Source organism: Culex pipiens, chromosome 3, assembly GCF_016801865.2.
Source record: "Culex pipiens pallens isolate TS chromosome 3, TS_CPP_V2, whole genome shotgun sequence".
In the NCBI taxonomy this organism is placed as follows: Eukaryota; Metazoa; Arthropoda; class Insecta; order Diptera; family Culicidae; genus Culex; species Culex pipiens.
The window spans coordinates 164,543,596-164,557,700 of NC_068939.1; the positions used below are offsets into that span (position 1 = coordinate 164,543,596).

The following is a 14,105-nucleotide window of genomic DNA, read 5'->3' on the forward strand; positions in this document are numbered from 1 at the left end:
TTACAGTAAACTAACTCTACATAGTTCTCTTTATTTATTTGATAATATTTGTTTCGCTGCTTGCTTGTTTTTCCCCACACCAAACAGCCTCGTCTAAAAATCTAGAAATGAAATTTCTTTCTGGGTGCAACATCGATCAATGACCACGTTTTTTTTTCTTCTACTAATCTACTACTCGGTGAAAGGTGTGTGAAACATTCGGATATTCTTACGAACCTATATTTTTTTCTCTACCACAAGAAAGGGATAACCTCACACTGGGCTGCTGCTACAACATCACTCTTCCCCTTCATTTTTTTTTTAATAATATCAAATTTTCATTTTATTTCCTCGTCCTCGTGGAATGATAAAGCGTGAAAGTGCTGCTTCTCAATGGCTTGACTGATTTGTTTAAAAAACGTAAATGTTACCAACTTCTGTGTTGTTTACCAGCGTGTGTTACAGGTGCAAGTTAGAGTGACTTTAGAACCTTAACTAAGTATTTTCGTTTCGATTTCTCGTTTTCTCTCTCATTTTGGCTAGACTTTGCAGTCTCATGTGTTTTTAGTGTGTGTTTGTGTAAAGTAAATTGTCATAACTCTTTTCCTTATTTTTGGTACGAATTCCAATCCTGCTCTGCATTAACCTTAAACCCTGGAACCGATTTGTTCCCGATTTTCCCCTTTTGTATTTGCTAAACAAAACATCGATTACTGACAGTCACACGTAAGGGAAGTAATGGGTTAGTTTACACGACATCCATATTAAACTCGACATTGACCGCGCGAATACTTGTTTGGCGATGGTCTCTGGGTTCTGCCCTCTTCCAGGTCAGGTACTTCAAGCAGAGTTTCAAGAGACCACGACGACCGGAACGTCACGCCTTACTGGGGCTTTTTGGCCGCTTCCCGCTCCCGCTGGGCCTCCCGCTCGGCCACGTCAATCACGCCAATGTTGAGGCTGGCCACGTACCCGTGGATCACGGAGATGGCCGTCTTGGCGATCGCCACCGGGGCCGACACGATCGCCAGCAGCTTGAACGAGGACATTCCGAGGACTGTTTGAACAAAATTAAGTTAATACCTTCGAAAGAATCCAAAATCAAGAAGTCAACTCACTCAACGGTCCCGGGGTAAAGTACAGCAGGTAGAGCGCGGCGTAAAACAGCTCGTTGAAGAGACACATCAGCCCCAGCACGATCCGGTTCGTGTAGTAGACGCGCATGATCGGATTGCCGGACATGTCGATGAACTTGTGCGACGTTTTGCCCTGCAGGACGGTTGTGTGCAGGTAGAACCAGTGACAGGCCACGTCGATGGCCATCGACGCCTGGAACCAGAACATGTACCGCGGGTAGAAGTAGCTCAGGGTGACGAGCAGGCCCATCGTGCCGCACCGGTCCGTCAGCTGGTCGAGCATGGCGCCGAATTTGGTGGCTGAAGAAAAACGGGTTTATTGTATTTTTTGTATTTTTCATGCAACATATTTGTTCTAATAAAACTTGATAACTTGTTTACTAAAAACTTGATAACATCATTATATTTATTTAAATCTTTAAATATTAAGTTCTTAAAATAAATGAAATTAAATTAATAGCTCTGAAAATTTTAAACGCCTCTATTTTTGCCACCATCTTAGTTACAGCAAGACAGGTAACATTGAAGTGTTTTTGTAAAGGTTAGAGACCCAAATTTTGAGCAGAATAAAAATTTCGTGATACGTGATTCCGGAGTAATTTTTTTGCAAGGGCTTCTGATTTCTGTTTTTCACGATAAAAAATTGATTTTAAAATTGTTGATTTTCAGTACATTCTACATACATTCTACTTAACTAGTAGGGCAAGACGAACAACCTGTTGGGGCAAGAGGAAATAGCATATTAATTTGATAACAATTTAATTACTGTTATCAATTTGACAGTCAGATAAGAATGTATTTGAAACATTTCTTTTATTTTCAGATGAAATAATAATATTTTACTGATAATTTATTTTTTTCGAAAAAAAAAATTATTTGGAAAATAAATGCTAAATCTTTTATAACATCACTATATTTTGTATGCACATTTCATAAACATTTTTAAGTACTAGTAAGTACTTTTATGCATTAATTTCCCAATAAAATATGTTTTTGTATGTATGTATGTATGTATGTATGTATGTATGTATTTAAACCCCCGTCTTGGCAGGACTTGGCCATAACCACAGTATATTTCAACTGAGACGGTTCGGTTAGTAACCACCATATATCTTAAGAACTTTTGAAGCAGTCCCAGACCATCAATCCAAAGGTGTGAGTTCGAATCCCACCTGATTCTTAAAGGTTTTTTGTTCATATTCAAAGTTCAATTCCTGAGTCCAAATTTCAAGGGAACCGACCGGGATTTGATCCCTGAACCTTATGCTTTCGAGGCAGAAGCCGCAACCATTAAGCCACGGAGCCGGTTAATTCCCCAATAAAATATGTTTTGCGGCAATTCGTAGTTTTTTTCCATACATAAAATCCATGTGGTACACTTGCCCCACTTAAACAAATTGTTTTAAAAGCTTTCAACAAAAACAATGAAATCGAGCCAAACCTTTCATTAGGGCACAAAATCAAAAAAACCGCGTCTCGAGAAAATCGCTTGCAAACTTCTTTCAATTCCTATTAAAAAAAGAAGCTTGACTGATGGTATTTTTACCGATGATACGATAAAACACATCATTATCCTCAACTCTGCTTTAATGCTTCTTAATTCGCAATAAAACTCATAATTTTAAATAAAAATCGTTATTATGCCCTTTTAACTTTCCAACTGTTGTTCATAATGGGCCCTTTCTAAATGCAATTTAGAAGAGAACTGAAAGGGCACTAAAGCGCTGTCACCGGATTGTTGTTTTGAATGATGTTTAGGGGCCTTTTTGTTTAGTTAGAAATAATGAGGAATTCAGTGGAAATTTTGATAATTGGTGAAGTTTTGTGATTGAATAGTGTAGATGAAATATGTGAAACATAAAAATTCTTCAAAAGTGTACTGAACAGCAGCCGTCATTCAATATTATGCTCCGTGGCAGTAGAATCAACTTATTGCATTGTAAGCAACAATTCCTCATACTGGAAATATCAAAATTGTAAAAAATTAAGGCCGCACGAGCGATTGCTCCTCTTGCCACACCTTCCCCTACTTACATTTTTTAATCTTGAAATTTGATTTTACTTTTAAATTTTTGTTTTTTTTTTTTGTACTTTAAAATTGTTTAGTTGTATGTTGTATCAAATATTGAATTCTAACTTTATTGTTTATAATTTTTAGTAAAAACTTGTGATTATTTTTATTTTGAGGTTTTTTTTAATTTATGATTTTTTGAATTTTATTATTTTTATGTTTATTCCCGAAAATATTTATTTATTTTAAAATATATAAAAGTCTTGAAATTATAATTTATGATTGTGTAACGTTCCCCAGAAAACCGTTCCCCAGAAAACCATTCCCCCCGAATACCATTCCCCAGAAATCAATTCCCCAGAACGTACCGTTCCCCAGAAATATTTATCGTGGTGATTATAATTATTTCCAAAGTTTAAAAAAAAAATCCAAAATTTTCATAATTTCTGAATGTTTTCAAAATTTTCCAAATTTTCAAAATTTCCAAAATTTCTAAAATATCCAAAATTTCCAAAATTTTCAAAATTTCCAAAATTTCCAAAATTTCCAAAATTTCCAAAATTTCCTAATTTTCCAAAATTTTCAAATTTTTCAAAATTTTTAAATTTTCTAAAATTTTCAAAATTTACAAAATTTCTAAAATTTACAAAATTTTCCAAATTTTCCAAATTTTCAAAATTTCTAAAATATCCAAAATATCCAAAATTTCCAAAATTTCCAAAATTTCCAAAATTTCCAAAATTTCCAAAATTTCCAAAATTTCCAAAATTTCCAAAATTTCCAAAATTTCCAAAATTTCCAAAATTTCTAAAATTTCCAAAATTTCCAAAATTTCTAAAATTTCCAAAATTTTTCAAATTTCCAAATTTTACAAAATTTCCAAAATTTCCAAATTTTCAAAATTTCTAAAATATCCAAAATATCCAAAATTTCCAAAATTTCCAAAATTTCCAAAATTTCCAAAATTTCCAAAATTTCCAAAATTTCCAAAATTTCCAAAATTTCCAAAATTTCCAAAATTTCCAAAATTTCCAAAATTTCCAAAATTTCTAAAATTTCCAAAATTTCCAAAATTTCTAAAATTTCCAAAATTTTTCAAATTTCCAAATTTTACAAAATTTCCAAAATTTCCAAAATTTTCAAAATTTTCAAAATTTTCAAAATTTTCTAAATTTTCAAAATTTTCAAAATTTCCAAAATTTCTAAAATCTACAAAATTTACAAAATTTTCAAAATTACCTAAATTTCCAAAATTTCCAAAATTTCCAAAATTTCCAAAATTTCCAAAATTTCCAAAATTTCCAAAATTTCCAAAATTTCCAAAATTTCCAAAATTTCCAAAATTTCCAAAATTTCTAAAATTTCCAAAATTTTAAAATTTTCCAAAATTTCCAAATTTTCCAAAATTTCAAAATTTTCCAAAATTTTCAAAAATTCAAAAAAAAATCTAAATTTCCATAATTTCAAAATTTAAAAAAAATAAAAAATATAAAATTCATAATCTTAGATTTTTTTAAATTTTAAAATTTCTTTTCTCTTTAATTTTGATTTTTTAATTCCAAACTTTTGATTTTTTTTTGAGAATTTTGAAAATGTTTTTAATTTGACTTTTTGACTTACCATTGACAAATTATGATCATAATATTTAGATCGAAACATCTCGAACGTGATGCGAGAAATAAAGATTGAAATATTACGCTCGAGTGCAATAATCACCACGTTAACTTGTGTCAGCAGTTATTACAAGGCTAGAAAGTTTTCCCTTCTTTAAAGAAAGGAAAACTTTACTGACTGATACAAGTTGAATTTTACCTTTAAAAGAGAGGAGGAGAGTTTTCCCTTCTTTAAGGAAGGGAAAAAATTATAGCCTTGTTATTATAACTGCTGACACGGGTTTAATTTTCCCTTCTTTAAGTAAGGGAAAAAATACTTGACCACTTACACAACTTTTTAAATTTGTTATCACTAGTCAAGAGAGTTTTTCCTTATGGAAACAAGAAAGAATACAAGAAAAAAAAATTTTAAGCGAAAATTCAACTTCTGTTAGCAGATATCACAAGTCAAGACAGTTTTCCCTTCTTTAAAGAAGGTGAAATTCAACTTGTGTCAGGAGACCTTAAAAGAAGGAAAAAATGGTCAGTTATTGTAAGTCAAGAGAGTTTTCTTCTTCCAAAAATGATAAATTAAATTTTGTCACCTTAAATCAAATTTAGAAAATTTAAATCATCATGCAAAATGAGCAATATGCCAAAGGTCCAATATGTCAAATGGAATTATACCAATGACACCCATAATCATATTTTAATTTTAACAAACATTTTTCTACTTTGCAAAATAAAAATAGCATTCACGGAAAACAAGAAATAAAAAGAAACTGCAATTTATCCGGCATTTGTATAACAAATTTAACATGACTGAAAATGAAGGGAAAATTTCTTAGAATAATAGAACGAGTCATAAGCCGAATTAACATTTTCTGTTATTTTCTCAAGAATTGTTGTCATAAAAAAGGGAAAATTTCTTGGCATGGATAAAATAACCTTGTCTAATTTTTATATTTTCTAAGAAATTTCAAACAAACTAATATTTGAAACTACTTTGATTTTTCGAGAAAGAAACTTTTCTGGGGAATGGTTTTCTGGGAAATGGTACATTCGGGGGAATGGTTTTCTGGGGAACGGTTTTCTGGGGAATGGTTTTCGGGGGAATGGTTTTCTGGGGAACGTGACACAATCGAATTTGTAAACTTTTATTTTTTTTTCTTTTTAATGTTAAGGTTAATCCACAAAACACGTTGAGACTTCACGATCAAAAACCATTTCTGATCACTTTTTTAATTTAATCACACAAAAATATTGATTAGACGACATTTTACGATGGATCAACTATGGTCCCCTTGGAACGAGCTGTCAAGTACGACGTTTTCTGTCAAGAAGGGCCGCGAAGTTTTTTTTTCAAATTGTTTATAAATTAATTATAAATCCTTTGCGGTCGTAAAACTATTTTTTTCAAAATACCTAGTTCAAATTTTTAAATAGAAATTTGTGTGTAAATTCAATTTTCATATTTTGCATTTTTTGTTTTGAAAAATATTTGAATCGGAAATCTTTTTAACTTTTTATTATTTTTTTTTTGTCTTTAATAATTTTAAATTTCTTGATTTTTTTATTTTGCTTTAAATTATTTGTTTTGCCTTCCTCACTTTACTGAGGAAAGGCTATAAAATCACTCGAAAAACGAACTTTTTAGTTATACCTCCTAGACCTACCTTCATTTGTACATATCGACTCAGAATCACCAGCTGAGCAAATGTCTGTGTGTTTGGCTGTATGTAGACATGTGTACCAAATCAATGTCACTGGAATATCTCGTCACAGGCTGAACCGATTTTGGCCGGAATGGTTTTAATCGATCCGTCATAACGTCCCCTACGTTGCTATTTAAATTCATGCAGTTTTCTCATGTATTTTAAAAGTTATGTTAAAAAAACTGTTTCATATTAAATTAAAATTATGGTAAAAAGGGTGTTTTTTCATGAAACCCTCACATGATGTATATTTTTAGAAAGCATATGAGAAGACCTTTCTTGTGGATTAAGAAATTTCATGATCTGACCTACCTATCTAAAATTACAAGCAGTTTAAAAAATGATCTGAATTAACATAACCTCAAATGGTCCCGTCTGATCGCCACTAAAAAAGCCTTGTATAGAGGGATGCCATTTTCCTGAAAGGCGGTGTCTGTATTATCTTGACAAAAAGTCTGTAGGAAGTCTGTTTTTTTTTTCTCGTCACTTATTTTTATTAGGATCTCTTAGGTACTGCGATCACGTTAGGGGAGATCCATAAACCATGTGGACACTTTAGGGGATTGTAATCACTCTATAAATGAGAGGAAGGCACCAACCACCTAAAGGTGAATTAAGTTACGTTTTTTTTTTAATCTTCTGATGCTTTTGTTTTTTTTATTGTAATTTTTTTTGAAATTTTTAGATTTGGATTTCAGTTATTTTTTGTTTTAAATTTTTAATATCTATAATTTTATTATTTTTTGAATTCTATATTTTTATCATTTCATATAATTTATTTCTTTGTTTAAACATGGCTTATGTGAAGTTACTATCCTAAGCTTAGATGTGGATCATCTTTCAATAGCTGTTTAATTCAAAGTTGGGCACAGAGTTTGCGAGTGCTTAAAGAATCGAGTAAATCTACTAGATGGAAAAAAAATCAAAATAACCTTCGAAATAACTTTATTTTATTTCTGATTCGTCTTTATCAACTTTCTTATTTATTTTATATTTTGTTTTTTTTTTTGTATGCTATTGCAAGTATTTTTTAAAGTTTTTGTTTCCCCCTTCAAAACGGCCAAAAAATTAGAGGGCAATAATAAAAAAAACCCTGAAAAAAGGTGAAAACAATTGAAAATGCATCGGCCCTTATCGATGAATTAATAGATTTTTTGGTATTTTTTGGATTCCCCATATTTTTTTTTCTTTATTTTTTTTTAAGTTTAACGATAGGGGTGTTGTTGGAATCACTCTATAAATGAGAGGAAGGTATAAACCACCTAAAGGTGGATTAAATAAGGTTTTTTTTTAATTTTCTTTAAACATTTTTGTATTTTTTTTAGTTATGTTTCATTTTTAGAATTTTTTCAACCGTAATCAGGGGTGAGATTGGGTCATACAAAAATGCATTTAACTGATTTCATTTATTTTTTGAGCGGCATGACTTTTTTTTTGTTGTTTGTTTGCTATTTTTTTAATTTTTGTTTTTTTTACATCTTTAGGCCGTTGCAAATATTTTTCAAAGTTTATGTCGCCTCCCCTTCAAAATTAGTCTGAAAAATCAGGGGTCAAAAAAAATATTTTTCCAAAAAACTTCACAAATTCCAGGAAAATAGAAGTCTAATCAACTGAAAACAATCTAAAATGCATTTTTCTGCATTGATAATCATATTTAGCATATTTGGACTTGTTTAAAAATGTTTTGAATTTTTATAAAATTCCAATGTACAGCAACGCAAAAATTTTATTTTTCGCAAAAAATAAAATTTTCGTGAATACTAAGATATTTTGGAAACTATTGATGGCAAAACAACTGGACAGGTGTATAATGCATTTTAAAACACTTTTTTCATTAAAATGTTTAAACCATGGCTCGAAATTTCAATTTTTATATTTAAAAAAAAATCCAAACAAAAATTCCGGCGCAAAGCGGGTTGAAAATCCGTACGTTAAAAAAAAACCGTACAGTTGGTAGCTTTACCTTTAACCAATTAGTTTGTTTTTATATGCAAATTTTCCCTTTTTTGTTTAAATCAGATGTGAAAGCATTTTTTAAACATATTTTGTCACTAGCATTTCTGAAGGCAGGTTAATTTGTGTAATAAACAAAGTCGATATATAATTGCCTTTTAAATTAGCTAAACAAAGAACTTCATTAAAACGTATTCGCCTTGTTCTCAGGTCATTATTTTAATCAATTAACAACATTCAGGTTGTAAAGATATCGATTGCCTTTGTAAATACACTCAATCAATGTTGCCTTTTATGCCTTTTTTCAATTCCCAACCGATGTCACCAAACATTTTTTCGTGATAAGATTACGATTCTTCCCCCAAACTCATCCAAATCCCATTCCCCAAACAGTAACGCAAACCTAATCTGCCCTGGTTCCCTTCCCCTTTCCACCGGCGACAGTTATGCAATCTTGCTCGCTTCGCCGTTTGGCCTTTTCCCTCTATTTTCCGACTTTGTTGCGTCCACCACGACCAAGGAACACTTATTTAGTTAGTTATATGCGGCATATATGGCATGGCATGTTTTAGTTTTTTAATTCAATTAATCGCCCCTTCCTCGTCGTTGGACTCACATTGATTGTAGTGGCGGGCGGCGTGGCCATCGAGGGCGTCCAGCAGCACGCTGATGATGTAGCACCAGCTGGCAATCACGTAGTTCGTGGGCATGTAGTAAAAGGACACGATGGCCAGCACGATCCGGGCGTAACCTGAGCAAATAAACAAAACACATTATTTTCAGAAAGGAAAAACAAACAGACGTTTTCATCTCGCCGTATGGCGTCGCAGATTTCGTCGGCTACGGGCGGAGAATCCCCAACCCACTTTCTGGTTCCTCTCCCAATCGTTTGTTTTGATAAAGCAAACCACCCACCGAGCCACCCACAACCGAGGGGGGAAGAAGACCCCCTCCGGAAGAAGCAAGAGTAAAAAAAGTGCAAGGGCAAGGAAGGACTCTTCAACCTGCCAAAATTCAATCTTACCAATCAGGTTCGGCACAAAGAGGAAAATGTTTTCCTTTTCCGTCGACATGGTGGCAAGTGTTTTGCTTTCGCAGGAAAATACGTTGATTAATCAAAGCACTGTGCGGAAGTGGAATCGATTTTCTGCTGATTTTGCAAATTTTTCTCCTCTTGCCTTTCGAAGCGCGCACACCCGAACGAACGAACAAACCCGATGCAATGCCAAAGCAAAACTGTGAAGTGTGGGAGGTTTTTCTTGGCTTAAAATCTCGATGACAGTTCTGGCGATGTTGTTTTGGAAGGTTTTTGCAAACAGAGCTGTCAGTTGACGGATGCGGGTGAGCTGCTAATGCGATGTTTTTTTATCAATTTTGGACAAGGGGATCGACCAAACATAACGCTATGTATGTTTTTTAATAATTGGGTACTAAAGCCCTATGTCAATTATTATGTACAACGGTAAAAAACACGATTAAAAACCATTTCTGATAACCTTTTTTCATTTTAATGTAAAAAAATATATTGACAAGACAACATTTTTTCGATCAACTATGGTCCCCTTGGAACGAGTTGTTAAGTAGGAGCTTTTCTGTCAAGAAGGACTGTGAGGTTAATTTTTCAAAATTGATTTAAAAATTAATTTTAAACTCTTTGTGGTCGTACAAAGGGTCATTGTACTCAGAAAAACTAGCAGAAAAATAAGCTTTATCGGTGTAAACAATAATATCAGCAATCTAAGCTTCATTGTAGGACCCAATTTCCGAACACGTGGTTTCAAGCTTTTGACACCTGTCAGACGTTCCAATTCGCGAATTCGGATTCGCTCATTCGAATGCAGTTTCATTCTAATTAGAGAAACCGCTCTGTAATTTGAATTTGCTTATTCAAATACGAAAGAAAATACGTTTAAATAATTTTAAAAATTCCTAAATTCCTTAAGGAAATCCAAATTAAGGAAAATTATAATTCAAAATCATAAAACGCAAAATTTTAATCTTCAAAAGACTAATTTTGTTTTTTGCTCGAAATCAAGTAAACCAGACGGAAAGCCCAAAAATGTTCATTAACCCACCGGCAGTCGCGTACGTGTACTTTGTACACACTTTGTAACGACACTTGTAAGAAATGCCAAAACACGCTACTTCCCGAAGGTTAAATAAAAATAAAATAAAATCAAAAACTTTAAAAATTTTGAAACGGAAGTTTAGAAATTCAGAAAATTCTAAATTTAAGTTTACAAACTAAAATATAACTAAAAAAAACAGAAATCAAGACAGAAATTTATGAGTTAAAGGCTGATACGCAGATTGGAAGGAACGCAAAACTCCATACAAAAAAAAACGCCTAAGAAACGGTCAAGGAAAGGGTCACGAAAAGATTTTTCTTAAGCGGTACGCAGCTGAAAAGTTTTTCGCGCGGTGCTTATTTGCATTATGTTTTGATGGAAAAATCAAAGAATTTGAATTTTACTTTTTGAATGCGACTGAAAGTTACAAAAGTTTTAAAAATTTTGTATTCGATATAATAATATTGAAAATCCCGTTGAATTTCAAAATGCAGAATCCTGAAATTTAAAGGACTGATTAAGTTTTTTGGTCGAAATGGAGTAAAAAAAATAAGTTGTCTTTATTGCTGTCGGCCCACGTGTCGCCAACTATTGCTATGCCAACCAGCAACCTTTGGATTGTGAGTCCACTGTACTGACCGATTAAACCAACCTGGCGGGACCGAAATGAAATAAACCGGAGTGAAAATAAACTTGACATTGATCATACAAAATATATTTTCTTACTGAAAAAATCAATAACAATCTTATATTCAACAATACAAATGATTCAAAAATAAACATTTGAAAATATGGAAAACAAACATTTCAGAAATTTCAAATAATAACAAAAAAGTTATCCAACAATTTGTAATATCTGTATTTTGGAAATTCAAAATATAAATTATGCCGAATTGGGTCCTAAAATGAAGCTTAGATTGCTGATATTATTGTTTTAGCGATAAAGCTTATTTTTCTGAGTACAATGACCCTTTGTACGACCACAAAGAGTTTAAAATGGATTTTTAAATCAATTTTGAAAAATTAACCTTGCGGTCCTTCTTGACAGAAAAGACAGCTCGTTCCAAGGGGACCATAGTTGATCCATCGAAAAAATGTTGTCTTGTCAATTTTTTTTTTTTGCATTAAAAAGAAAAAAAGTGATCAGAAATGGTTTTTAATCGTGTTTTTTACCGTGGTACATAAAAATTGGCATAGGGCTTTAGTACCCAATTGCAAAATAATTTTAATATTAAAGTCTAGATTAAAGTATTTATAAATTAAATAGCTCAAAAAATTAAAAATTAGAAGCCTGCAAAATTTCAGAAACTACAAGTACAAGTGGCCGTTCTCTAATAAGCTCCAGGCTCTCTAGCCTCGACTCGATTAGGCTCGATCTCGAGACAGATCGACTCGAGGCTCGAGCCAAAATTCTCGGTGGGTAAGAATTTGAGAATTTAAGAATTTAAGAGTTTAAGAATTTAAGAATTTAGGAATTTAAGAATTTAAGAATTTAAGAATTTAGCAATTTAAGAATTTATGAATTTAAGAATTTAAGAATTTAAGAATTTAAGAATTTAAGAATTTAAGAATTTAGCAATTTAAGAATTTAAGAATTTATGAATTTAAGAATTTAAGAATTTAGCAATTTAAGAATTTATGAATTTAAGAATTTAGCAATTCAAGAATTTATGAATTTAAGAATTTGAGAATTTAAGAATTTAAGAATTTAAGAATTTAAGAATTTAAGAATTTAAGAATTTAAGAATTAAGCAATTTAAGAATTTAAGAATTTAAGAAGTTAAGAATTTAAGAATTTAGCAATTTAAGAATTTAAGAATTTATGAATTTAAGAATTTAAGAATTTAAGAATTTAAGAATTTATGAATTTAAGAATTTGAGAATTTAAGAATTTAAGAATTTAAGAATTTAAGAATTTAAGAATTTAAGAATTTAAGAATTTAAGAATTTAAGAATTTAAGAATTTAAGAATTTAGCAATTTAAGAATTTAAGAATTTAAGAATTTAAGAATTTAAGAATTAACGGATGTAAGAATAAAAAAAAAGAATTTAAGAATGTCAGAAGTTCAGGAGTTTAAGAATTTAGGTATTTAAGAATTTAAGAACATGAGGAATCAAAGATTTTTAAAATTTGAAAGCATTTAAGGAATCAAAATATTCAAATTAAAAAAGATTTTTTTTTAAGAATTTTGAATTAAAAAATTTCAGAATTTAGGAATTAAAATTCTCAAACTAAGGTGAAATTTAAGAATTAGAAAAAAAAACTTTTTGAGTCATTTTTGAGTTTAAGAATTTTTTTTTTTTTGTTATTTATTTAACTGGCCTTTGCAAGCATAGATTGGCCAAGCGTTACTAATATCGCAATTCAAAAAATAATAATAATACAATTTCATTTATTGACTGGCGTAGTCCTCCGTCAAACGGCTGGCTTCCCCAGTCTTCTTTTCGGCGTTGTTTGTGGAAGAATTTGTTGATCTCGTTGTCCAGGGTCATTGCATTGTTCGTTCTCGAAATTCGGTGTCGGTGCGGTGTTGGTGTCGTCATCCAAGCAGCTTCTTTTTTCCACTGATTGGTTGACTTCTTCACCCGATAATTGCCTTTTTGCTTTGCCTTTCTTCCCAACAGTAGTAAATCCGTCATTGCCATTGTTCTCAGTGAGAAGAGCAACGACTTGGGATTCAACAACTGTTGGTTGGACTGGAGGCAAAACAATCGGCGCAGGGGGAGTAGATTTTTTCGGTTTTTGTTGGAGCTTTGCTGCTGCGGCTCTTCGACACGTGGCGTTTTTCGCCACAGCGGCGACACGTGACAACTTGATGTGTGTGCGTTGCTAATGTGCTAAGTTCGCACACATTGATGTAGGATGGCACGGGCTTGGACAGCTTCATCTTCAGCACACGCACACCATTCGGCACGCCGGCGAAAAAGTTCCGCCAAACCTCGTCCCTGATTGTGAGTACATCACCGTACTCACGCATGGAGTTTAAGAATTTTGGAATGTAGACATGTGAGAAGGATTAAAGAATTTAAAATATAAAGATTATGTTTATATATTGAATGCCACATTTTAAAATTCCAGAAAATTTCAATTTTGGAATAAAAAATAGAAAGTGAAAACTTATTCACGAAATATTCTAGCGTACCGCCCGATGAAAGCTTGATCTTTGGGAGCGTTCTTTTATTACGTAACGTAAAACAAATGATTTTTGGACCCCCTCGTAACAAAATTTCCATACAAATTTCAACATTTGGGAAGATTAATAATAAACAAAACTAAAAAAAGTCCCTTCTCCCCTAAAAACATCGCCCGCATCAAATGACAACACCTTCCTCCATCCATCAACTGACAGCCCGAGTGACGTCACAACGGCACTGTCATCGCGCGGAGACGAACCGAACAAAATCCCATCATCTTCGTTCATTCGCGGGTCGTTCGACTTGATCGCAAATCTCGGAACCATTTTTTCGTTTTCCAGGATTTTAAGAAGCGGGCCGGGGTCTTCCGGCCGCGAAATCTGTAGACAATTCTCGAGGAGCAGTGATTAACGGTGATGTGGTAGTAGTGCTGCCCCTGGAACGGGTGCAAAAAGTGACCCAGCAGGGACAACTCCCACAGCTGTCCAGTGTTTCCGGTTTCCGGAGGTGATTGG

The 14,105-nt window shown here is 32.5% G+C and overlaps 1 protein-coding gene across 1 annotated transcript; it reads right to left on the bottom strand.

Annotated features, from left to right (window-relative positions):
• On the bottom strand, positions 1–9,624 carry LOC120431732 (CDP-diacylglycerol--inositol 3-phosphatidyltransferase-like). Its single transcript, XM_039596856.1, has 4 exons — positions 9,411–9,624; positions 9,003–9,137; positions 1,098–1,415; positions 1–1,036 (listed from the first exon to the last, which is right to left on the bottom strand). The coding sequence occupies exons 1-4, from the start codon at positions 9,457–9,459 to the stop codon at positions 864–866; spliced, it is 675 nt and encodes a 224-aa protein (XP_039452790.1). The 5' UTR covers positions 9,460–9,624; the 3' UTR covers positions 1–863.
• Positions 9,625–14,105: the final 4,481 nt, after the last annotated feature.